The following is a 24265-nucleotide window of genomic DNA, read 5'->3' as shown; positions in this document are numbered from 1 at the left end:
CAATTTTAGACCTGGAAAGAGGTCTAAACTGGAGGTGAGCGCAGTGGTGAAAGGTGGGAGTCACTGCACAATTGTATTAACTGAAATCCACAAGGGTGAAGGTGGAAATACTGCGAGAAATGAGAAGCACATTTAAAACGAGGTTGTAGACCCTCTAACTTATACTCATAGGTAAGCCTTTTTAAAGGGGGTTTATATATTCTTTAGGCCTTATTAAAGGCTTAACTATAGGTACTGTAAATATCTCCTAAACTTGTACCATTTTAGGAAATGCCGTTCCTTCAGAGCCCTGTGCTGTGAACGGCCTCTGGCCGGCGTGACCCAGGACGGCCAAACATGTCAGCCCTCCTGTAGCTGAGCGGGCGGCACTGCGGGGGCTTTGTTCTAAGGTATTTCATAATGAGTTAGTATGTGATGCATACTAGCTCATTATGCCTTTGTCTTACAGGGTTCCCCCCCCCCCCTTCTCTTTTTGGTGGGCTTACATCCTAAAAAAAAAAAAAAAAAAAAAAAAAAGGAATGATTTGAAAGAAAAGAACTACTAATTGAATTCTAGTCATTTGGAACGGTCACATTTGTTTTTGTTTTTTTAACTTTATTGTACACGAGAAAGTTTGTCACTGAATAATGATAGCAGTTTTGTGGTTTGAAAGTAAGGTTTTGGCTAAAAACATTAATTGGATTGCACACGGATAGGTACAGCCAAAATATGATGTTGTTTGACAACCTCACTTTTTATATTTTAAGAAGAAAAAAATTGTGTTAGTATGCACTAAACTTCTTGAGTGCATCTTTTAATGAAAACTGAGTCCATAAAAACAGCAATGCAAATATTGTGCTACATTAAAGAAAATTAAATTTACCAACATTTTATTCTACAGGGTCTCCTCTTTCAGAAAATATAATATTTTAAGGGGGTTTATATATTCTTTAGGCCTAAAATGTTTATTTTATAAGGGTTGGAAATACTCTTTGTACTGATTCACTGAATAAGCTGCATACACATACACTTGATGGTCAGATTTGCATGCAAAGATTTGAAGTGAATTGCAAACTAAATCTGTGTATGAGAGTCCACAGTAAATTGGCCTTGTTGTTTGGAGAGCCCATCCTAAGGAGTAAATGGTCTCTAACAAATGCATCATGATGTTTCTACAGGTTTACAATGACTGACAACTGAAGAGATCAGCTTTTTTTTTAGTTTTTAAATCCAATTGAGCTCCAATCATGCCAGCCATACAGAGAGTTAGACTCAGCTTTCAGGGGGGGGGGGGGGGGGGGGGGGGGGGGGAGTACTTGAAATCTGATCTTCATATAAAAGCAACAGATGCCAGGAAACACACACACACACACACCTTTGGAGACAGATTTTTCTTTAACGTTTGATTTGTCCAGCCAAGTTACCTCTAATTCTGGACATATTACATCAGGATGGCTGCTAGAAAATTATATTCCTCCTCAAAATTCATAAAACATCTTGTAATCTATTTGCCGAATACAAAATATGTTCTGTGACTGGACAAGGGAAAGGAGGGGCGGATAAAGAAAAAAGGACCTCCTTGTGTTTAATCAACTCTGCAAACCGAATACATTATAAAAACATGACGGGGTAAGATTGGTATGGGAGACAACACAATCACTGTACAAGCCCAGAACTCACCAATGATCAAAACTGTAGTAGGATTGTAAACTTTAACAAGCATGGCCCTCTGATTCAACCTGTATTTAATTATTTTTAAACTGTACCGTTTGCCCCAACGTTGTAAAGTGCTGCACAAACGGTTTACAATAAAAATCCTGAATAATAACTACAACAAAAATATAAGCATCCCAGCAGCCATTTGGATGTGGAATGTACAGCATTAGAGGTAGATTAGCTAGATCAAATGTAAACAGATTTTTTTCCTGAAGCTCCATTTTACCCATCCTACATTACCTAATGATGCAAGTATATGAATATCAGATAGTGGGAGTCGATGTACAGAACATAGCATGCTTTTTTTTAAGTTAGTGATTAGCTAGTAAAGACAGAATTTAAACACTAGAGATTTGCAATTTTAATGACCTATAAGCAGTGACAGCTCCCATATTACTATTCTAATATAGAGTCCCTATAGAAGTTCAACCCAGTCACCTGCAAAACACATTGTGGCCAGTCAGCTGGAATACTGGATTGGGCCATTAAGAGTAGTATTATTTGAAACATACATACACACACACACACACACACACACGCACACACACACACACACACACGCATCCAGTGTGAACAGCCACAAACAGCTGATCACAGGTGTTAAAACAGTCATTCGCACCAGGGGAAACCGCTTGTGCGATTGTAGCTTAAGTATGTCTTAGTCACTTGGTGGGAACATTGAAGGCTCAGAAACAAGTACATTCTGACTGTCAATGTCTGAAATCTTCTCAATGCCATTTTAAGTTGGCACTGGGGACTCAAGTGGTTAAAGGAGGAAAAGTACAGCCAAAGCTCGTTTGCCTGTACTTCTCCTGTGGATCATAGGAGCACAGTTCGTTCTGCACTCCTGTGATCCATTTTCAGCTGACACAGAAAAACCGAGACCATATGGTCAGGATCCACCCAGAACCCTGGACTGACACCTGGCTCAGTTGCTGAGAGCCTGAGCAAGCCCCTTCTGCCCCCTCCACTACCCAGAACTCCAGTAAAGGGCAGGGCTGATAAATGGCAGAGCAGAGAGCCGGTGACTGAGTCACTAGCTCACTGTGTGATCAGCGGTGTTTGATTGCTCAGTTCTCAACCTTACAGCCAGCGGGGAGGGGGTTGACAGAAGCAGGAAAGAAAAGACAAAAAAAAAAAACAAACACTTTTTTTTTTAAACGCAAACATTATAGAGCCTGTTGATGACTGTATAAACACATGATCGTTGATAATGCAAGAAAAAAAAAAAAAAAAAAAAAAGTGTGAAAATGTACAGAACAATTTACGTTACCTTTAAGCAGAGGCAGGGCACAGTCTTGGAGCTCCATTACTACTCCTCCCAATACTCCCATCATAGGTGTAATATCCAGGAGAACAAGCTCCAACGGCTGCAATAAAACCCATACACAGCATATTATACATTGGACGACAACATTGTTTTGCTACACCACTAAAACAGCAATGGATAATTAACTGTTTCAAGAGAACAGTGCACACACACACACAAAAACAATTACCTGGTCTTTGCCGAAAACATCCCCTTTTGCAATGCCATAAAGCAGAGAGTAGGCAATCTGACCAGCAGCTCCAGTTACCAGGACTCTTATAGGCTGAGCCTGGAATAAAAAGGCAGAAGACAGTCAGCACAACAGCAAAACATTCCACATAGCAGTATGCCCTATTTTCTAAACATCTCCTAGCTTCACATGCAGAATCCACCACTCTCGTACACAGACATGGCAAGAAACATTCACAAATAGTTAATGCAATAAAAGAAATACAGACAGTAAAAAATGATCATGTCACCCAACATTAGTGGTGCCCACTTGCTTTGGTAGTCAGTATAGGTAAGAGCTCAATGTGTGATTTCACTCAAGGAACCCCTAGCAATTTCAATAGGATCCTAGGGTTTTGCAGATTTGTGGTTGAGAAAAGGCTGGTTTAATAAGTAAAGTGACAGCTGATATTCTTTTGGGGAAAAAAAATAAATAAAAAAATTTGGGATGAACTAGTTGAATCATAAAACAAGATGGATATGTTTAGTGCTGGGAAGGGGATGCCCACATTTGAAATAACTCATTACTCATCTGCCTGGCAAGATCTGACTAGAGACTAGCTTAAAATTAGGAACCAAGCTTGTTTTTGCATACCATAATTTAATACCATAATAAATGTGGCACTGTACATTACTAGGTTCTCACTTGCACAACCGTTTTACTAGGATCCCATTCACTTGACTTAAATGGACCAAAATTGCAGGACACAAACACAATGCAGCAATGGTTAAAGCAAGTCCAGACACTAAAGTATTACCAGTATCTAAAACCCAAGTATTTTGCCTGCACTGCAATACACAGCAAAATGTATGCCAACAGTCACTAAGTGATCCCTCATTATCACTGCTAAATAGAACTTCTCCAGCAGTACAGTAGACATAACTGACTGAGTGCAGACATTTCTGATATCTCAGAAAATCTAATTTTTTTTTTTTTTTTTTTTTTTTTTTAACACACAAGTGGTAACTTTTTATATACGGTAATCAGAAAGGTGTATATAAAAGCCAGGATAAACATACACTACATTACCAAAAGTATTGGGATGCCTGTCTTTACACGCACATGAACTTAGCATCCCAGTCTTACCCTGTAGGTTTCAATATGGACACCTTTTGCAGCAGACATCACAGTCGCCGCTCTACTTCATCCAAAAGGTGTTCTATCGGGTTGAGGTCAGGACTCTGTGCAGGCCACTCAAGTTCCTCCACCCCAAACCTGCTCATCCATGGTGGGCCAGTTCATGTGCGTGTAAAGGCAGGCATCCCAATACTTTTGGTAATATAGTGTATATATTATTCAACATCCAGAGAACATATCCATCCAATAACAGAACAGTGATCTAAGACAACATTCCAACAAATCACCTATATAAAAATCATATTCCATGAACTACACAGCCTGCCTATTTAAAACAGTTTCTCAAACCAAAGTCTGACCGCCATGATGGCGCGATATGAAACTTCATTCCAAAATTTTATTTTCTTCAATTATATTAGTTTCATGGTTTGTTTTACAAAAGATCAAATATAAAATGTCTGCAACAGTTCTATTTACAACCACTTTATCTCCATTTGTCACTATGAAACTGTTCCATCTGAGACTCATAAGGCCTTAGTGAAGAGAGTGTAGGGCTCAATACTGTACAGCACTGGCAGTGATGAAGAACGCGTCTCACTTGGCAGCCCCAGTTCCTGGCATAACCTCTGACGTATGGGCACAAAGCCCTGCAGTAATGTCCTTTCAAAGTAAGGTTATTTCCATACATAGTACCTGGAAGACAGATGCTTTAGAAGCACATGTCCTTAGTTAACATACCACGAGTAATCTTCCTCCATATGGACCCTAATGAGTAAGAACTCTTGTACATGTACAGTACTTCAGAGACGATCATCATCTGAACTACACCAAGAATGAGAATGTGTGAGCCAAGACAATTGCCCCTGAAAATACTGTACTTGCTTCATTTCTCCCGATTGCTGACACCAAACAATTTCATGAAATCTGAGTTACTGATACCGACCAAGAACCAGCAAGTCTTAACTCTTCATCAGCACACTTGGTATAGGTCATTGACCAAAGTACTGAAGCCAATGGATTAGCCAGAAAACCAGGCAGGAGTTTTAGAAGTCAGAAAAATCAATGCATGCTTTTTTAAAATCGCTCTGTTACCTGTAAGGAGGGACCATCCCACCTGAGTTGCAATATTGCGCAGATTACTGCAACGCATGTTATGAACATTGGTACACTGCTATTAAAGTGTATTACAACATATTAAGGCAATACACAACCATACATTCCACAACCGGAAAAGCTGCATGCTTGATTTTTGGTTTATTATGTTGCCTTAGGCAGCCCAATCAAAATAAATGGGCTGCCTTAATGCAACACGAGTAAGATCTGGTTCACATTATTGCACGTTTGTCGGCTGCCCCTCCATGGGCCCGGCAGTGCATTCATTTCAATCGGCTGCTGTGCCTGCATTTCCCACAGAAAAAAAAAAAAAAAAGGGGGTGCATGCACCATTTTCAAAACTCAGCCGCAAGGAAATGGCATGGTGGAAAATTGCTATCAGGTAATGAGGAGACCAACAACGCTGTAACTTCAAATTTAATTTCCTGGCTAGAAATGCTTTGCTTCCTATCTGCAGCCACCAAAGAGAAAAAGGACTTCTAAATCTGTATACATGGGTGAGCTCTGCTCTGTCTACCACCCCAACCATGTACTTCTATGGTAAATACACTCATAACTCATTTGTCCAAACTGTAGTGGATCCCTCACCTGCTGTCACAATGAGGGATGGGGTGCATATTGTAACATGTTATACCCTAAATACAGGTGTAACATGCTAGAAAGGTGAACTTATCCCTTAAAAGATCAGAATAATGTATTACTCCAGCCAGAGCAGGGAGCACCATAATACAGGGGGGTGTGTGGTTGGCCAGTTCACGAGGTCTAAAAAAAGAAAAAAAAAAAAAAAAAAAAGGGGGGGTGGAAGAAAACAAATGCGGTCATCACATTAAAAGTGGCTGTAAATTTAATAAAAACATCCTCCGACAGCCAGAGCTTTTATAACAGAAGAGACCCTAGAGGTCATCTGTCAAATCCCCCCCCCCCCCCCCGCCTGTCAGTGGGTAAAATGACCTGGGTAACAGATGCCCAGCCCACATACATGGCATGCTCTGCATGCCGCAGCAATGTGGCTCCCATGCAATGTGCAGGACCGACGTTACCGCTGCCCGGCCATTCAAGTGGCCAAAGACTCCAAACCTTAAAGGAAGACAGGGTGAAGATGGAAGAACCGTGGAGCTGTGACAGCGCAGTGCTGGAGGGCTCCAGTGTGCAGGCAAGTCTGTCATAATCTTCCAGTAGGCAGGGCACACTTTCATATTATGACTTGAAGAGGAAGTAAACCCTAAAAAAAGGAGAGAAAAAAAAAACCTACAAGGACAAAGGCATAATGAGCTAGTATGCATCGCATACTAGCTCATTATGAAATACTTACCTTCGAACGAAGCCCTGGCAGTGATGCCCTGCTTCCTTGTTCGCGTCCTCCAGCCATCTGATTGGCCAGAGGCGCAATTACATGCGCTCGGGAGCCACTGTTTACGGCACTGGTGGCCATTCCTTCAGAGCGAATGCACTGATGACATCAGCTGCATGCATTCTAAATACCTCCTAAACGGTGCAAGTTTAGGAGATATTTATAGCACCTATATGCAAGCCTTTATAGGCCTACATATAGGTAAATGTCAACAGAGTGGGTTTACAACCACTTTAAACCTGCGGGAGACTCATTTTTTTTTCCTTTTAGCTTACTAGCCTGGCTTTACTACCACTTTAAAAAGCAGAACTGTAATATACTGAAGCTTACCAACTAGATGTGGTGGCTGCATTTGTTTTCTTTATCTCTCCCCCCCCCACCCCCCCCCCCCCCCATTTTCACCTGGGGAACTGGCCAGTAACACACCTCTATTTGAGTGGCCCCACTCTGGATGAAGGGGCACAGCAGACAGTATTGGTGGGGGGGGGGGGTGTTAATGTACTAGTAGATTAAAATACACTAAAAAAATTGAAGCCAGACTCCAGCTAACACTTTAAAAATCAGTTCCAGCAAATGGAGAGCTCGCTCACACAAAGGAGTGGACAGGCAGGGAGGAGAGGAGAGGGATGACAGAGGAACAGCAGCCATGATTACCGTAGTCAGCACACAGAGGGGGGGGGGGGGGAACACAGGAACTGGCAGGATCAACCAGGTTTTTAAAGCATAGAATGGCATAGATTAGACAGCACAAGCACTATGCAGTTTAACTCACTAAGGGAACAGAACCTTTTTTTTTTTTTGGGGGGGGGGGGGGGTTACAACCTCTCTAAGGATTGGTGATCAGGGATATACCAGTTGTACAGTTTTGGGTCTGATTTGTATACTATTTGCAAGCATGCACGGTATTCCCATAAAATGTCAGTTGAGAAGACATCCATCACAGCACTGAGGCCTGAGCATAGGGGACAGTGAGGGATAGATAATATATATAATATAATATAGGGGGGGGGGTATGAGGAGAGCTGACACAGGCAGAGACCCCCTATAAAGCTTTCAGGACTGACATTGCTCCAGGTGAGACCAATATTTTCTTTGATAATTAAGTGCAGGTCCGGCCAAGTATATCCAAGAGAGAAAGGAGGTGACCACACTTCAAGATACAGGAAAATCTTTATTGTATAAAATCTGACAATACATAATAAAAATCATACAATCTTCATGACACATGGAAGGGGCAAGGGTGACACATTTCACAAACCCAAATTCTTAGTGGATTAAGTGAAAGGGGTTCATGAAACGCATCAACCTTGCTCCTTCCATGTGTCATGAAGTTTGTATGATTTTTCTTATTCTAGGTCAGATGATTTTATACAATAAAAGATTTCCTTGCACCTTGAAGGGTGGTCACCTCTTTCTCTCTCAGAGAGACCCCCTATAGGTGTGAGGAGAATGTACACTGTGGGGACACCTTCCTGCTACAATGCCAAGTATCACCACCTGAGGGAAGACTCTGCCACCCACACACAGGTGTACATTCCTCCTCACAGGTGTACATTCCTCCTCACAGGTGTACATTCCTCCTCACAGGTGTACAGGCCGCCTCAGGTGTTGTCATGGAGAGAAGAGAACATAGAACGTAAAAGAAGAGCAGAATAAAGTTGGCGCACTGCCAGCCATATCCTTCATAGAGCCAGTATAGGGATAGAGGACACAGCAGGCTGACCTGGACACCAACGAGCGGTAGCTGTAAAGGAAGCCATACAAACCATAGCGTTCGTTATGTAGAGGCTGATAGACAGGCCGGTGCAGGTAGGAAGAGGAAAGAGGCGACTCTCCTGGATGAAGCTTCTGTGAAGAGTGAGTGCAGGTCACCTCTACTAGACGTACAGCGCTGCGAGGACACACGTGATCACACACACCCCCTTCTCCTTGTGTGCGGGGTGAGGAGGTTCTGTAGTTTCTTTTTAGTAGAGACGTGCCTAACCCGCAATGATGAGCCAAGGCACAGAGAACTACATTACCCACAGTGCTTTGCGTCAGCGTGCACCGTATCACTCCGCACTTAAAAATGGGGCAACCGTGATTATCGCGTGATTAGATGTGAGGGGAGGTGATGGCAGGCTGGGGATGTAGTTACGTAATGGAGACACTGGGGAAATGTGGAGGTCGTCCTTATAGAGTGATTCTTGTTGTACTGTACAGGCTGGGGATGAAAGCTAGAATAAAATGACTGAATGCCTGCTGCTGATGATAGGAAGAAATGTGTGTGTGCTCACTGATTGGACAGGAGGAAGATATCTTTTTGCCTATCCAGCCTAGAGTAAGGTGACCAGATTTTTAAAAATGAAATCCAGCGACATATTTTTTTTTTTATTGGCAAATGGCACAGGACTACATAATACACAGTGCTGGGCACAGGACTACATAATACACAGCGCTGGGCACAGGACTACATAATACACAGCGCTGGGCACAGGACTACATAATACACAGCGCTGGGCACAGGACTACATAATACACAGACGCTGGGCACAGGACTACATAATACACAGCGCTGGGCACAGGACTACATAATACACCAAGCTCCTGCACAGGACTACCTAATACACAGAGCTCTGGGCACAGGACTACATAATACAGAGAGCTCTGGCAACAGGACTATACAATACACAGAGTGCTGGGCACAGGACTACATACTGCACAGACTACTGGGCACAGGACTGCATAATACACAGAGCTCTGGGCACAGGACTACATATTACACAGAGCACTGGGCACAGGACTACATAATACACAGAGCGCTGGGTACAGGACTACATAATACACAGAGCGCTGGGCACAGGACTACATATTACACAGAGCACTGGGCACAGGACTACATAATACACAGAGTGCTGGGTACAGGACTACATAATACACAGAGTGCTGGGTACAGGACTACATATTACACAGAGCACTGGGCACAGGACTACATAATACACAGAGTGCTGGGTACAGGACTAAATAATACACAGAGTGCTGGGTACAGGACTGCATAATAAACAGAGTGCTGGGTACAGGACTGCATAATATACAGAGCGCTGGGCACAGGACTACATATTACACAGAGCACTGGGCACAGGACTATATAATACACAGAGTGCTGGGTACAGGACTGCATAATACACAGAGCGCTGGGCACAGGACTACATAATATACAGAGTGCTGGGTACAGGACTATCTAATACACAGAGTGCTGGGTACAGGACTGCATAATACACAGAGTGCTGGGTACAGGACTGCATAATACACAGAGCGCTGGGCACAGAACTACATATTACACAGAGCACTGGGCACAGGACTATATAATACACAAAGTGCTGGGTACAGGACTGCATAATACACAGAGCACTGGGCACAGGACTACATATTACACAGAGTGCTGGGTACAGGACTGCATAATATACAGAGCGCTGGGCACAGGACTACATATTACACAGAGCACTGGGCACAGGACTATATAATACACAGAGTGCTGGGTACAGGACTGCATAATACACAAAGCGCTGGGCACAGGACTACATAATACACAGAGTGCTGGGTACAGGACTACATAATACACAGAGCACTGGGAACAGAACTGCATAATACACAGAGCGCTGGGCACAGGACTACATAATACACAGAGCGCTGGGCACAGGACTGCAGAATACACAGAGCGCTGGGCACAGGACTACATATTACACAGAACGCTGGGCACAGGACTACATATTACACAGAGTGCTGGGTACAGGACTGAATAATACACAGAGCACTGGGTACAGGACTGCATAATACACAGAGCGCTGGGTTCAGGATTACATAATATACAGGAGGTTGTTAGGCATAGAGTGCAGGGTTCAGAGGTTTGCTATGCACAGAGGACACTTCTCCACCCCCCCCCCCCCAATCTATAGCTCACTACTGCTCCCTTCTCTCATGGATTATCTCTGCAGCCACCTCTTAGCCCTTCCTCCACAACATACCCTGTCTACACTTATCCGGCCCTGAATCTGGGGACAAAATCACAAAACCGGGGACAGACTTGGTTCGGGGAAAGTGTCTTTAGTCCGGGGTTGTCTGGTAATCCTAGCCTATAGGCACAAGCCTACTGTGCATAAAAGGGCGCAGTAAAAACTGTATTAAAGCTACACACCTCCCTGACCGATCCGTACAGTAAGCTGTGCCAGGACAACTCGCCAAATCTGCAGGGCTGCCACTAGAAATCCCGGGGCCCCATACAGCCTACCCGACAGCACCCCCCCCCCCCCAAAAAAAATCAATCAAATCTATATTATCACTAAAAATGTAAAAATACATGAAAATCATTAATAGCAGACACAAACATAACATAACTTACAAAATTCCTGCTAAATCTAAAAGATAAAACAATACTGAGATAATAAATAAAGCTCTCTGTGTGTAAATGAGTTCTTAAGGTCTTGGGTTTCATTCACATGGGCATTGTGATCTTTACAGAGGTGAATCAGTGTCTATTTTAATTGTTATTACTCCCAGCATCCTGTGTCATCACAAATCCCCCCCCCCCCTTAACAAAAAACAAAAACTGCACTAATCAGCACATTCACCCCCTGAGCATAAATTCTGTCTGAAAGCCAAAATTCTCCCCAAACAAAAATGCAAATATTCCCCCTCCCAACACAAAACTTTACCCCCCCCCCCCAATCCTGCCTCCCAGCTCAAATCCCTCCCAAATTCACCCTCCTATCAGAAATCTTCCTCACCCCACAAAATCACTTGTCTAGCATGTATCCTCTTCCCAAATTCTTTATCCTAGTACAAATCTTCTCCCCAAATACCCCCTCCAAGCACAAATCTCCCCAATCCCTCCTAGCATGAATTCCCCATATCCCCCTCCCAGCACAAAGCCCTCCCAATCCCCACTCCCAGCACAAATCCCCCTCAATCCCCCCCTCCCAGCACAAATCCCCCTCAATCCCCCCCCTCCCAGCACAAAGCCCTCACAATCCCCACTCCCAGCACAAATTCCTCTCAATCCCCACTCCCAGCACAAATCCCCCTCAATCCCCCCCCCCCTCCCAGCATGAATCCACCTCAACCCTAACTCCCAGCACAAATCCCCCTCAATCCCCACTCCCAGCACAAATCCCCCTCAACCCCCCCCTCCCAGCACAAATCCCCCTCAATCCCCCCCCCTCCCAGCACAAAGCCCTCACAATCCCCACTCCCAGCACAAATTCCTCTCAATCCCCACTCCCAGCACAAATCCCCCTCAATCCCGACTCCCACCATGAATCCACCTCAACCCTAACTCCCAGCACAAATCCCCCTCAATCCCGACTCCCAGCACAAATCCCCCTCAATCCCCACTCCCAGCACAAATCCCCCTCAATCCCCCCCCTCCCAGCACAAAGCCCTCACAATCCCCACTCCCAGCACAAATTCCTCTCAATCCCCACTCCCAGCACAAATCCCCCTCAATCCCGACTCCCAGCATGAATCCACCTCAACCCTAACTCCCAGCACAAATCCCCCTCAATCCCTGCTTCCTGCACAAATCACCCCCTAATCCCCACTCCCAGCACAAATCTCCCTAATCCCTCTTCCCAGCACAAATCCACCTCAACCCTAACTCCCAGCACAAATCCCCCTAAATCCCCACTCTCAGCACAAATCACCCCCATCCCCATTTCCAGCACAAACCCCTCTCAATCCCTACTCCCAGCACAAATCCCACCCCAATCCCTCCACCCAGCACAAATCCCACCCCATTTCCCCCTCCTAGCCCAAATTCCCCTCAAACCCCCTGTCAGCAAAAATCCCCCCCCCCAATCCCTCCACAAATCCACCCCCCCACCAGTTAAATTTTCCAGCTCAAATTCTTCCTCTCTACCCAAACGCCCCTCAGCACAAACATTCCCCCCAATCCCCCCTCCTGCCTCAAATCCCCCAAACCCTCCTACACACCATTACACCCCCACCACCAGCCTGAACCGTTGATACAAGGCAGGATAGACCATGCTTTTATGTTGTTTACGCCAAATTCTGACCCTACCATCTGAATGTCACAGCTGAAATCGAGACTTATCAGACCAGGCAATGTTTTTCCAATCTTCTATTGCCCAATTTTGGTGAGCCTGTGCAAATTGTGGCCTCGGCTTCCTGTTTTTAGCTGACAGGAGTGGCACCCGGTGTGGTTTTCTGCTTCTGTAGCCCATCTTCTTCAAGGTTCAATGTGTTGTGCATTCAAAGATGGTATTCTGCATACCTTGGTTGTAACGAGTGGTTATTTGAGTTACTGTTTCCTTTTCTATCATCTCAAACCAGTCTGCCCATTCTCCTCTGACATGAACAAGGCATTTTTGTCAACCCAACTGCCGCTTACTGGATATTTTCTTTTTTTTCAGACCATTCCCTGTAAACCCTAGAGATGGTTGTACGTGAAAATCCCAGTAGATCAGCAGTTTTTTAAATACTCAGACCAGCCTGCCTGGCACCAACAACCATGTCACAATCAAAGTCACTTAAATCCCCTTTCTTCCCCATTCTGATGCTCGATTTGAACTTCAGCAAGTTGTCTTCATCACATCTAAATGCATTGAGTTGCTGCCACATGATTGGCTGATTAGCAATTTGTGTGACCAAGCAATTGAACAGGTGTACCTAATAAAGTTCTGCTTTAAAGTGATTTAAACTTTAACATTTAAAAAAAAATTAACACAGATTTCAGAGGTCACACTAGTATGAAATACTAAGTTCAGAGTGCAGTAGTATGTAACACAGAGATTAGAGGTCATTAGTATGTAACGCAGAGTGCAGGGGTCAGTAGTAAGTAATGCACAGTTCAGTAGTATGTAAAGCAAAGCTCAGAGGTAGTATATAACGCAGAGTGCAGGTAAAGCAGAGTTCAGAGTAGCAACTAACACACAGAAACTAACAAAACGCGGTAGCTACCGGATTGCGTTCCAGCTGACTTCCGGGTATGCGGTGTGCGTTCCACCTGACGCGCGTTTCGTCAGAGCGTATGACGTCTTCAGAGGTCTGAAGGTCCAATCCGGTAGCTACCGCTCTCCACGCTACAGACTTCACTATAGCGGGCGCGGTTTTACTCTATTTTATCTTTATGTGTATTGTTTCATCAGCAACATTAATAAAAACCTTCTTAACGGTATTACACCATCTGGAGCTATTGTTTTCACCCTGGCCGGACTCTGAGGACCTCATTTGCCCAGGAGGGGGATTTCGGCTTGTGGGGGACAAGCCCAGCAGATACCGGTCCTTAGGCCGGGAGGGCCATCAAGCCTTATTGGTCTTTTTGCCGTAAGGTAATTTAGACCCACTATTTCTGGTGAGTTCACATCTATATTTATCATAAAGTCACTTCATCTGACTGGTTATTGGACCATTGGAGGATCCAGCACTGAGCACTTGTACTTTCCTTTGCACTGAAGTGTAACCAGTTTTCATAGTCATTTTTGAACTTTGATTGGACTTTATTTGGCACTATTATGCACTTATATGACACTTATGCGATTTGATTTATTTAACACTTTATGATATTTATTGGGTATATATTTTATGAATTTTATTGGTTTTATATTGTAATATATAATTGGTTTGTGATATTTTAGCCCATTAGGCATATTTATGTATTGATTTTACACAACACATTTAGAATTATCCCAGTTCCTATTAGCAAGCGCTATTTAATCTCCTTTATCTTGGGGTTTTTTATTCATTTCTGTGAAGTCCAGATATAATCCGATTCCCTTCACTGGACAAATTCACATCCAGGAAAGAAATGAAGCTAACATTGGAGTATCCTGTCTTAGATTTAACTCCTTATCGTTAAGATAATCAAGCCAATTATCCAGACTTCCAATCTTTAAGGAGGCGATAAACAGGAGATCTCTATGAAGCGAAAGTATGCCTTCACAAAAGATCAGTAGGAAATAGGATTGCCGACGCCAAAGATGCGTGAGCTCTCCCACCAACCCATGTATAGATTGGCAAGGGACGGAGACAACTTAGCTCCCATAGAGGCCCTGCACCTCTGGAGGTAGCAATCCTTATCGAACCTGAGGAAGCTGTGCGTTAACAAATAATCCAAGCTTTAAAGGATAAATTCTTGATGAACCAATGAATAATTGCTGAAACGTTGCAGGAAAAAAGTGACAGCATGAAGATCTAAAGCATGTGGAATCAAGGAATATAAACTGGTCACATCACACATGATCCTTTTAAAATTCTGCTGCCACTCAAAATCCTGCAAGTCGGCCAACAATTATTTGGTATCCCTGAGATTGCCAGGTAATTCAATCACCATTGGCTGAAGATGGTGATCAACCTATTGACTAAGCCAATCGTTTAAAGAACCTATGCCTGGTACAATTAGTTACATAGTTACAGTACATAGTAGTTGAGGTTGAATAAAGACAATAGTCCATCCAGTTCAACCTGTGTAGGCGCGCGTGGCCGAAATCATCTCTCATACCCCTTAATGTTCTGATCCTTGAGATGTACGTCCAAGAGTTTATGAATAAATTGAACAGGGTTGGTCCCAGTACTGAGCCTTGGGGGACCCCTCTTACCACCCCAGACCAGTCTGAGTATGCGCTATTTATTACCACCTTTTGGACACGCCCTTTTAGCCAGTTCCGTATCCAAGAGCAAACCTTGTGGTCGATGCCTGCAGACCTTATCTTAAAAAAATTAAGCGCTTGTGGGGAACTGTATCAAATGCCTTAGCGAAATCCAGGTACACCACATCCACTGATCTCCCCCTATCTAGCTCACAACTCACCTCCTCGTAGAATATTAAGAGATTGGTTTGGCAAGAACGCCCTTTAGTAAACCCGTGCTGATTACTGCTGATGATGTTTTCTTTAGCAAACTCTACGATATAGTCCCTTATCATCCACTCCAGAAGTTTACATACTATCGATGTCAGACTGACCTGCCTATAATTTCCCAGGACATGCCTCTGCCCTTTTTTGAATATTGGTATCACGTTAGCTTTCCTCCAATCCCCCGGTACATTTCCTGTCATAATACTGTCAGCAAAGATCAGGAACAGTGGTCTAGATATAGTTTTACTAAGTTCTTTGAGTACTCTCGGATGTACGCCATCCGGACCTGGTGATTTATTTGTGTTAATTTTATCCAGCCTTTCCCTGATTTCCCCCTCTGTTAGCCATAGCAGCAAGTCCTGTGAATTACTGCTAACCATACAGTCATGGTCAGTGTACCCCTCCTTTTCCTGTGTAAAGACTGAGGAGAAAATGCATTAAGCACGGTTGCCTTTTCAGTGTCCTCTGTAACCATCCTCCCATCATCGTTAATTATGTGTGCAACATGCTCTGCCCTTGTTTTTTTGCTGTTGATATATTTAAAGAATTTCTTAGGGTTCTTTTTACTATCCTCCGCTATTTGTCTCTCAAAGTTGATTTTAGCCATTTTGATTTCATATTTACTTTTCTTATTAGCCTCCTTGTATTGCTGGAAAGCCGATAATGTGCCCTCTGATTTATATTCCTTGAAGGCCATTTTTTTTCCCCTAATAAGTTTTTTAACATTACGGTTTAGCCAGCCAGGTTTGGCTTTGTCTCTTCTAATTGGTCTACTGACCAGTGGATTTAACCCTTTATGTACTTTGGGCAAGTGATGAAAAACTGTCATAATAGGAGCTAGTGGAATAAACAGATCACTTTCCTCTTGAGGAAAAAAACCTGCTCTAACTGCTCTACACATTAGGGATTTCATATTTTTAGTGAAGGAATTGGTTGGATCTCCACTGAGTTTACCATAGTGTCACGGAACCACGAACCAGACGTACAACAACAGATAAGTGAAAATAAGAAGGCTTTATTGAAAATCAAGCTGTAAAGCAAAAGTCCAAACGGATGGCAAAACCGAAGCAGAGTCTTTGCGAAGCCAGAGGTCAGGAGCCAGGAGGGTAGTCAGACGAAGCCGGGATCAGGAACCAGCAGGGTAGTCAGACGAAGCCAGGATCAGGAACCAGCAGGGTAGTCAGACGAAGCCAGGATCAGGAACCAGCAGGGTAATCAGACGAAGCCAGGATCAGAAACCAGAAGCAGCAGCAGTCTTAGAAGCATGTGAACACAGGAGGACCAAGCAAGGAACTGAAGCCACAGACCTCCTATATATATGAGCTAGGCATCCAGCTCCTCCCAGTGGGAAGGAGAAGCCGCAGAGTGGGAGGCTACAAGAAACCCAGAAACCAAGATGGCCGCCAGCACATGTCAAACGAAGGAGAACAGCAAGAAGGTAAGACCATGACAGTACCTCCCCCTCAAGGGCCCCTCCTCCGCGGAGTAAAGAACGGTTTCTGAGGGAAGCGTGCGTGGAAGGCACGGAGCAAGGCAGGAGCATGGACATCTGCGGAGGGAACCCAGGAACGCTCCTCTGGACCATAACCACGCCAATGAACCAAAAACTGCACCCAACCGCGGACCAGGCGTGAGTCCAGGATATTGCTCACCTCATACTCCTCACGATTGCCCACTTGGACCGGACGAGGCCGAGGAACCAAGGAAGTGAAACGATTACACACCAGTGGCTTCAACAGGGAGACATGAAACACGTTGGAGATCCGCATGCCAGGAGGAAGCGCAAGGGCATAGGCTACCGGGTTTACCCTGCGAAGCACTCGGAAGGGACCAACAAAGCGAGGCGCCAGCTTGGGAGTGGGCACTCGAAGGTTGAGGTTGCGGGTGGACAACCATACACGGTCTCCGGCCTGGTAGGAAGGAGCAGGCGCTCGTCTGCGATCAGCCTGGAGTCTCTGGCGCTGCGCAGAGACCTCAAGGGACTTCTGGATCTGTACCCAAGAAGCACGTAGGACGGAAAGGTGATCCTCCACAGCCGGAATATCCTGGGGAGAGAATACCTCCGGTAACACGGCAGGTTGGAACCCATAATTGGCCATGAAGGGAGACGTCCCAGAGGAAGAGTTCACCGCCGTGTTCCTGGCAAACTCAGCCCAAGGCAGGAGGGTAGTCAGACGAAGCCGGGATCAGGAACCAGCAGGGTAGTCAGACGAAGCCAGGATCAGGAACCAGCAGGGTAGTCAGACGAAGCCAGGATCAGGAACCAGCAGGGTAATCAGACGAAGCCAGGATCAGGAACCAGAAGCAGCAGCAGTCTTAGAAGCATGTGAACACAGGAGGACCAAGCAAGGAACTGAAGACACAGACCTCCTATATATATGAGCTAGGCATCCAGCTCCTCCCAGTGGGAAGGAGAAGCCGCAGAGTGGGAGGCTACAAGAAACCCAGAAACCAAGATGGCCGCCAGCACATGTCAAACGAAGGAGAACAGCAAGAAGGTAAGACCATGACACATAGGTATCTTTGTTTGACAATTGGCCTAAAGTCTCAACTCTGTATGTATGGGAATCAAGCACTAACACCAATCTACCCTTGTCTGAGCTTCTAATGACAATGCTGGAGTTAGAGCCCAGATCCTGAAGGGATTTACGCTCTGACTCACGTAAATTGTCACCAAACGTAAAGCTGGGATTCAAAACTTTTGTGGCCAATTGTGTAAGATCTTTCTCAATTAACCTCTGAAACAATACAACTTTTGTTGTTTGATTTCCATTAGATTTATCTTCAACTATGTAGTATAAGGGCTTTCCCGATTGCATACAAATTGAAAGTGTTTGGGTTTGACCTCATATTATATGGTTTTGATATATCTAAAGGAAAAATCTAAAGAAAATTGTATAGTGTGTATCCAGCTTAACTTATCAAGGTCACATATTGCACAGAGCTCCTTAAAACTAAATTCACTTTTCTCAGTTATGACATTCCCTTCAATTAATGCATTACCAGCAGTCTCTCTACATTCACCAATATAATGCTTCCCAAGGGTTAAAGAACAGAACAAATGTATTCACATTAAGAATAACATCAAATAAACTGAGTTATGGGTTCTTTGTGACAGATTCATGACATTGTGGATCACTTCTGTGTCTGACCATGCAATTGATACCAGGTGCCTTCTCCTGCATTTATGTTCCTTTCCCCTTGTTTTTTGGGGGTTTTTTTTCTTCTTTTTCACTTGTCTGTGGGCATTCTTGTTTAAATGCTGTTGATCCATGGAGAGAGCACCAGAACTAAGCTGATTGCCTGGATCAAGTGAAGAATCTGAAGCTGTAATTGCCAGAGTCTCAGGCTGGATTCACACTATTGGCAATTGGATGTGGGTTTCCCCGCATCCAATTTGCATGTCAGGAGATTGTGACCAGCTCTCTATATCTTCAGGGCGGCTCCTGTGCAAATTGCACAATAGTCCTGTGCGTCTTCTGGTCCGTTTCAGGCCCGAATTCAGCCAAATTCAGCCAAATATTCAGACTCAAATTGGACCTAACACAATCAACAGGGACGCACCGGACCCCTGCTGTGAGCCGCTCTGTGCGACAGTGTGAACCCAGTCTTATTCAAAATTAAATTTTATGTATCTGAAAAACTGACCTTTTTCTTCTGGCCATTATAGCCCTTTTTTATGCTGTTTTAAATAGATAGGTTTCTTCCATATGTAAATGATCTCTCAGTATTTTCTCCTTCTTTCCAGCGATAATATAATTTTCCAGTTTATTCAATTTGTTGTTCAAATGCTCATCCAGCTCCAAAAAGCCCGGACTCTCTTGTAAACTTGCAATATCTTTCTGTAATGTTCAGAAACCTTGTTGTAATTTATCCAACTCTCTGGATTTAGAATTGACAACCATTCTCATAAAATCAAATGAACATGCTGTTAACCTGTCAGTCAATTCCCTTTTCAGATCATCATCCAACAGGTCAAAAGTTGGAAACTTTTTAATGCATAAACCTCGGGGTACCTGTTTTAGTGATAAATATTCAGAGTACTAATATCCGAATAGACTTTGATTTCTTTCACCATTAGACTGTCCAATCTATGTAAGAGGTCAGTAGTAAATAATACAGAGTGCAGGGGTCTGTAGTAGGTAATGCAAAGTTCAGAGTAGTAACTAACACAAGGTTCAGAGGTCAGAGTAGTAAGACAGAGTGCAGTGGTCCAAAAATTCGATAAAGTACGTCAGTGTGTGACATGATATTGATGTGGCTCCTCCTTCCCACATCCTCTGTCCCTGGGCCCCGGTACTCAGTGTTGGCAATTGATGACAGTGACTGGTGATTGGCAGGCCAGAACAAGTAGGGCTCCCACAATGGAGCACCATCTTCATCCATTTGATGTCCCGCCTCTGAGCTCCAGAGCTGCTTCTGTACCAAGTGACAGGTCAACCTAGCAAAGGCCATGTGCTAAGCCCAATGCCCTTGCCCCTCCCCAATGTCCCTCAGTGGAGATGAAAAGAAAAGACAAAAAAAGCAACTGTGGAAGAGCAACTTTCCTTATTTGGATGACCTGCAATCGCATCTATTGGGAACATTTGTTCCTAGAGATAAAGCTCTCATAGCATGGGTTGTCCCTGGGCAAAAGGATACCAGTGGTAGCCATACTGACGACGTCAATCCTATGACGAAACGCTACGTCGGGCAGTACCAGACGTGTCGTGACCATACCCCCAAGCTTTTATACGATTGAATGCTGCAGTCTTTGTTTTTCTCCACCTTGTATTTAAGATATGCCTGCTTGTCTCTACGAACATGTGAGTGTAATAACTTTTAATAAATTATCTTTGTTTTAAACTGTATCACGCTATGTGCCCTGTGTTCCCTTTTTACATCTATGTGGTTCCCATGTGTCTTCCTGAGAGTGCATTTTGAAGGTCTTCGCTGATGATCTGCACCTGATGGGTTTAACCCCTTTATGCGCATTTTGCTTTCCATTTGTTTGGAAGCCAACATCATCTGGTAAGAAGCCATTTTTCTCTTTGCTTCACTGGGGGCTTCTATTTGTTTTCTCTGCCGTGGGAGGAGCGCCGTCTCCACCTGCATGCTGGGACTTGTGGTTCTTCTATACAGCACAAAGTTTTTTTACCATTGGATTTTCTCATATTCATGGACTTTTCATATTGACTTCTCACTTTCAAAAATGTTTCTGGATTTATGTGCACATATATTTAAGAATTTTCTTTGATACTCATTACTATTTAGCGTTACATGTTTTTTATATTAACATACTGAAGGCTAGCTGAGTAATGCAGGTCATAGCTGAGCAGATAATTTCCCAGGAACAACAGAGGGAAAGATCTCTGTTCATCCTTCCTCAAGCATACCAAGTGCTGGGTTACACTCGATCATCACCTGGCTTGTGTTTTAGGCCCCGTTCACACCTGTGCATGACCATAGAATTGCCACTCCTTTTTATAAGGCCGTTCACACATGTGCATTGCCCTGCACATTGCAAAAAATAGCGCACGTTTTTAGCCCCGTGGACTTTAAAGCCGAGTTCCATGTATTGGACCAATAAGTATAATTATTCTTGGAAGTATACAGTATATATTCCATACCTGGCCGATCCCTGTGGGAGAAGCTACTACAGTAATTCTTGCTGTTTTCAGGGTCCCATGTTGAGCGGATACCATTCAGAAAATGCTTTACATTGTCTCAATGTATGCAAGGCATTCTCTAATTGGACAAGGTTGAGAGGTGGGGTGGTAATGTCATGATCTCCACCATGCCCAATCACAGATCACCTTGCATTTATTGAGAAAAATGTAAGGCATCCTGTACATGAAGCCTGTGCTAAGCAGGTAACCCCCTGTGGTTAATGTGCCGCAGGGTAGCCGCACAGGTTGGGGCACAGGGTTCAGAAGACAGTGAGGATCACTGTAGTAGTAGCAGCAGCTATTAAAAGTTATTCTCTGCTTACACAAAGATTGGCCACATATGAAATGTATATATTTACATTGGTCCAATGCACCTATGCAAAATAAAAAAACATATCTGGAATTCAACGTTAATGACAGCTCAAAAAAAAATTTTGACTTTCAAATATAAAAAAAAAAAGCACTAAAAAGCATGTTAAAACATGAACCTAGCCATAGGGTCCATTCACTCTACGGTGATAACACATGTATCATAGTGCAGTGATGTACAATGTGGAGATCCTAACGTAACCACCATTCCTCTCCACTTCCTCCAATCAGAAAACATCTTGTGCTAATTAAAAGAAATCACAAGGCATTCTATGAATGGCGGAGGTGTCGAACGAGCCATCCCCTGTGCTCAGTGTGCAGAGATGAAGCTACTCCCACAGAACCCAGAGGATCACGGCTCCCATTGTATGTAGTGTGGACTACTACAGTGATTTACAGGATCATCAGCAGCCCTTTCAGATATGATGTACAGTATGCAAACCTACATCAAGTCGAACTGGACCAATGTAAGTATGCAAAACATATAGTTTCTGGAGTTCAACTTTATTCTTGTTCCATAATCATTTAAAAAAAACACTGTCACTTTGCCTATGCAGGTCAGTATCTAGTAGTGTGACAATGCTGGAAGCCCAGCAGTTGGCTGCTAGACCCTTCCATTGCCAATATGGGAGGTCACATGCTTACCCTTACTCAGAAGCATTGGTTTTACTATCTGGTATAAGTATAACTGAGGTAAAGGGCCTCTTTAGAAACACACTGTGACTTTGGCCTGAATAGATAAAGTGAAATTGTCTCTTAAAAGAAAAAGTGCACTTTTCTTCTGCTGTTTACTATCCTGACCAAACCTATTCCATCCTCCTTCACCAAAGATTGCATACTTACCTCATTCCAATGGCTGCAACCTCTGGGTCTTGTTTATATCAAGCACCACAATTCTTGACTGCACAATACAGCCCTATAGATTTCTAGATACAATGTCCTGAAAGCAGTGACGGTGGCAGACACTTCCATGGAAATCTATAGGGCTGTAATGTGCAGACAAAGCCAAGATGTAAACACTAGAGACTGTTGGATCGAGGTAGTTATTCATCTCTGGAGGGGGACGGTGGTTTAGATTAGGTCAGGTTAAAAGGGAAAAGTGTGCTGTAAAGGTGACCATGGCTGACCAAACTTTTGGCATATTACTCTTGTCTTGTCTTGTCCACACTGGCCATGCTATGGACATTTACTTATTAATATCATTAATAAATAGTAAATAGGTTCTTGTGACGTGAGTCACTTTGGTTGGAGGGCTTGTGGAACTCAGATTGCTTTAGGGAGGTTGGGAGACTCCTCGTCAAGTTTCCCCAGTCCTTCCTATGTGTAAGTCACCCTGTGTCTATTAGGGGCACATGGTGACCAAGAACCCCAGTCAGGTCTGCTCTGCACTAACCAGACTCTTGCTAGTGGGGTGGGGGTTTGTTGTTGTTGAATACCTGCATTCCATTGTTCTATTGTTCCTGTCTGCCTTAAGTAAGCTTATTATGGGATGTGTATGTTTGTGTGGCTAAGGGGGAGGGGTTTTCAGATTATTATTATTATTATTATTATACAGGATTTATATAGAGCCAACAGTTTGCGCAGCGCTTTACAATGTGAAGGAAGACAATACAGTTACAATACAGTTCAAAACAGGAAGAGCTAGAGGGCCCTGCTCGTTAGAGCTTACAATCTAGAAGATTGCATATATCTGTGTGCATGTGTTTTTAATAAACAGTTTGATTCTGGTTGACTCCAAAACTTGTACTGTCTAGTTCTTGGGGTAACTATAGCCAGATTCACAGATCCCGTGTTCCAGAGCTTAGGAAGCAGGTTACTGGCAGAGATACCCAGTCGAGGTGTCCGGATTCCGTCACAGTTCTAAACTAGGCCCCCATTGAATTCTGAAGTTAAAGGCACTGTGGAGCAATTCATCATCAAAGTTCATGCTCTCTGCCCTCTGTGTTTACAATAGGGATTAGAAAACTAGCAAACTGCCAACCCACATCTTACATGGAAGGCTAAGCTATCCTGAGAATGTGAAAGTTAATTGAAGAAGCTTCAGCTGCAAAGTTTGAGGATGAGGAAAGGGCAGAAGGGGGCAGGTGAGTGGCACAACTTTTCTCAGTAGCAGCTTCTGTTAGTCTTCACAGGGCCAGTAGATTGCCGCTTAGTGCCATATCTATTTTAGCAGAAACAGACACCTGCATGTTCTGATGGTAGTTTTGTTTTTACCAATCTAAAGATCCACCAAAGTTAACTTTCCTTTACAATAGGATCATATGTAAATTTCCTCCTCTAATTGGCCTTTTCACCCTCTCCAATCCAGGGAAACAAAAAATGGACATGTCAACCCCCGTAAATATCTCTAAAGTGTTTGGATATACTGGATAATTGTTTGGCATTCTTATTAACGACATCACAATAACGTTCACCTATTCTAGTTCTGAGGGTACGAATAGTACATCCAATATACTGGAGTGCACAGGCTGAACGTTGTAGACAACATTACTGGTATTGCAGTTTATATATTGGCGTATTGGGAAAGTTTCACCTGAATATAAGGATTTGATTTTCTTGGTATTACTATGCACACAACAGTATTGAAAAGTGTTAAACCCACACTTGTGGGACCTAACTATAGA

At 43.7% G+C, this 24265-nt stretch overlaps 1 protein-coding gene across 1 annotated transcript in view; it reads right to left on the bottom strand.

Annotated features, from left to right (window-relative positions):
- MDH1 (malate dehydrogenase 1) overlaps positions 1–8682 on the bottom strand; it is a 34537-nt gene extending 25855 nt beyond the window's left edge. Inside the window, exons 1-3 of the mRNA XM_082251431.1 lie at positions 8542–8682; positions 3196–3294; positions 2970–3066 (exon numbers count right to left, since the gene is read on the bottom strand). Coding sequence (XP_082107557.1) covers positions 2970–3066; positions 3196–3294; positions 8542–8544 — 199 coding nt within the window. The 5' untranslated portion in view covers positions 8545–8682. The remainder of the gene's footprint in view (positions 1–2969; positions 3067–3195; positions 3295–8541) is intronic.
- Between the last annotated feature and the right edge of the window lie 15583 nt (positions 8683–24265).

The sequence above is a fragment of the Pelophylax lessonae genome (genome assembly GCF_965119305.1).
Source record: "Pelophylax lessonae genome assembly, chromosome: 3".
Lineage (NCBI taxonomy): Eukaryota > Metazoa > Chordata > Amphibia > Anura > Ranidae > Pelophylax > Pelophylax lessonae.
Note: the sequence above shows the minus strand (reverse complement) of the source record. Positions and strands in the feature narration are given on the sequence as shown.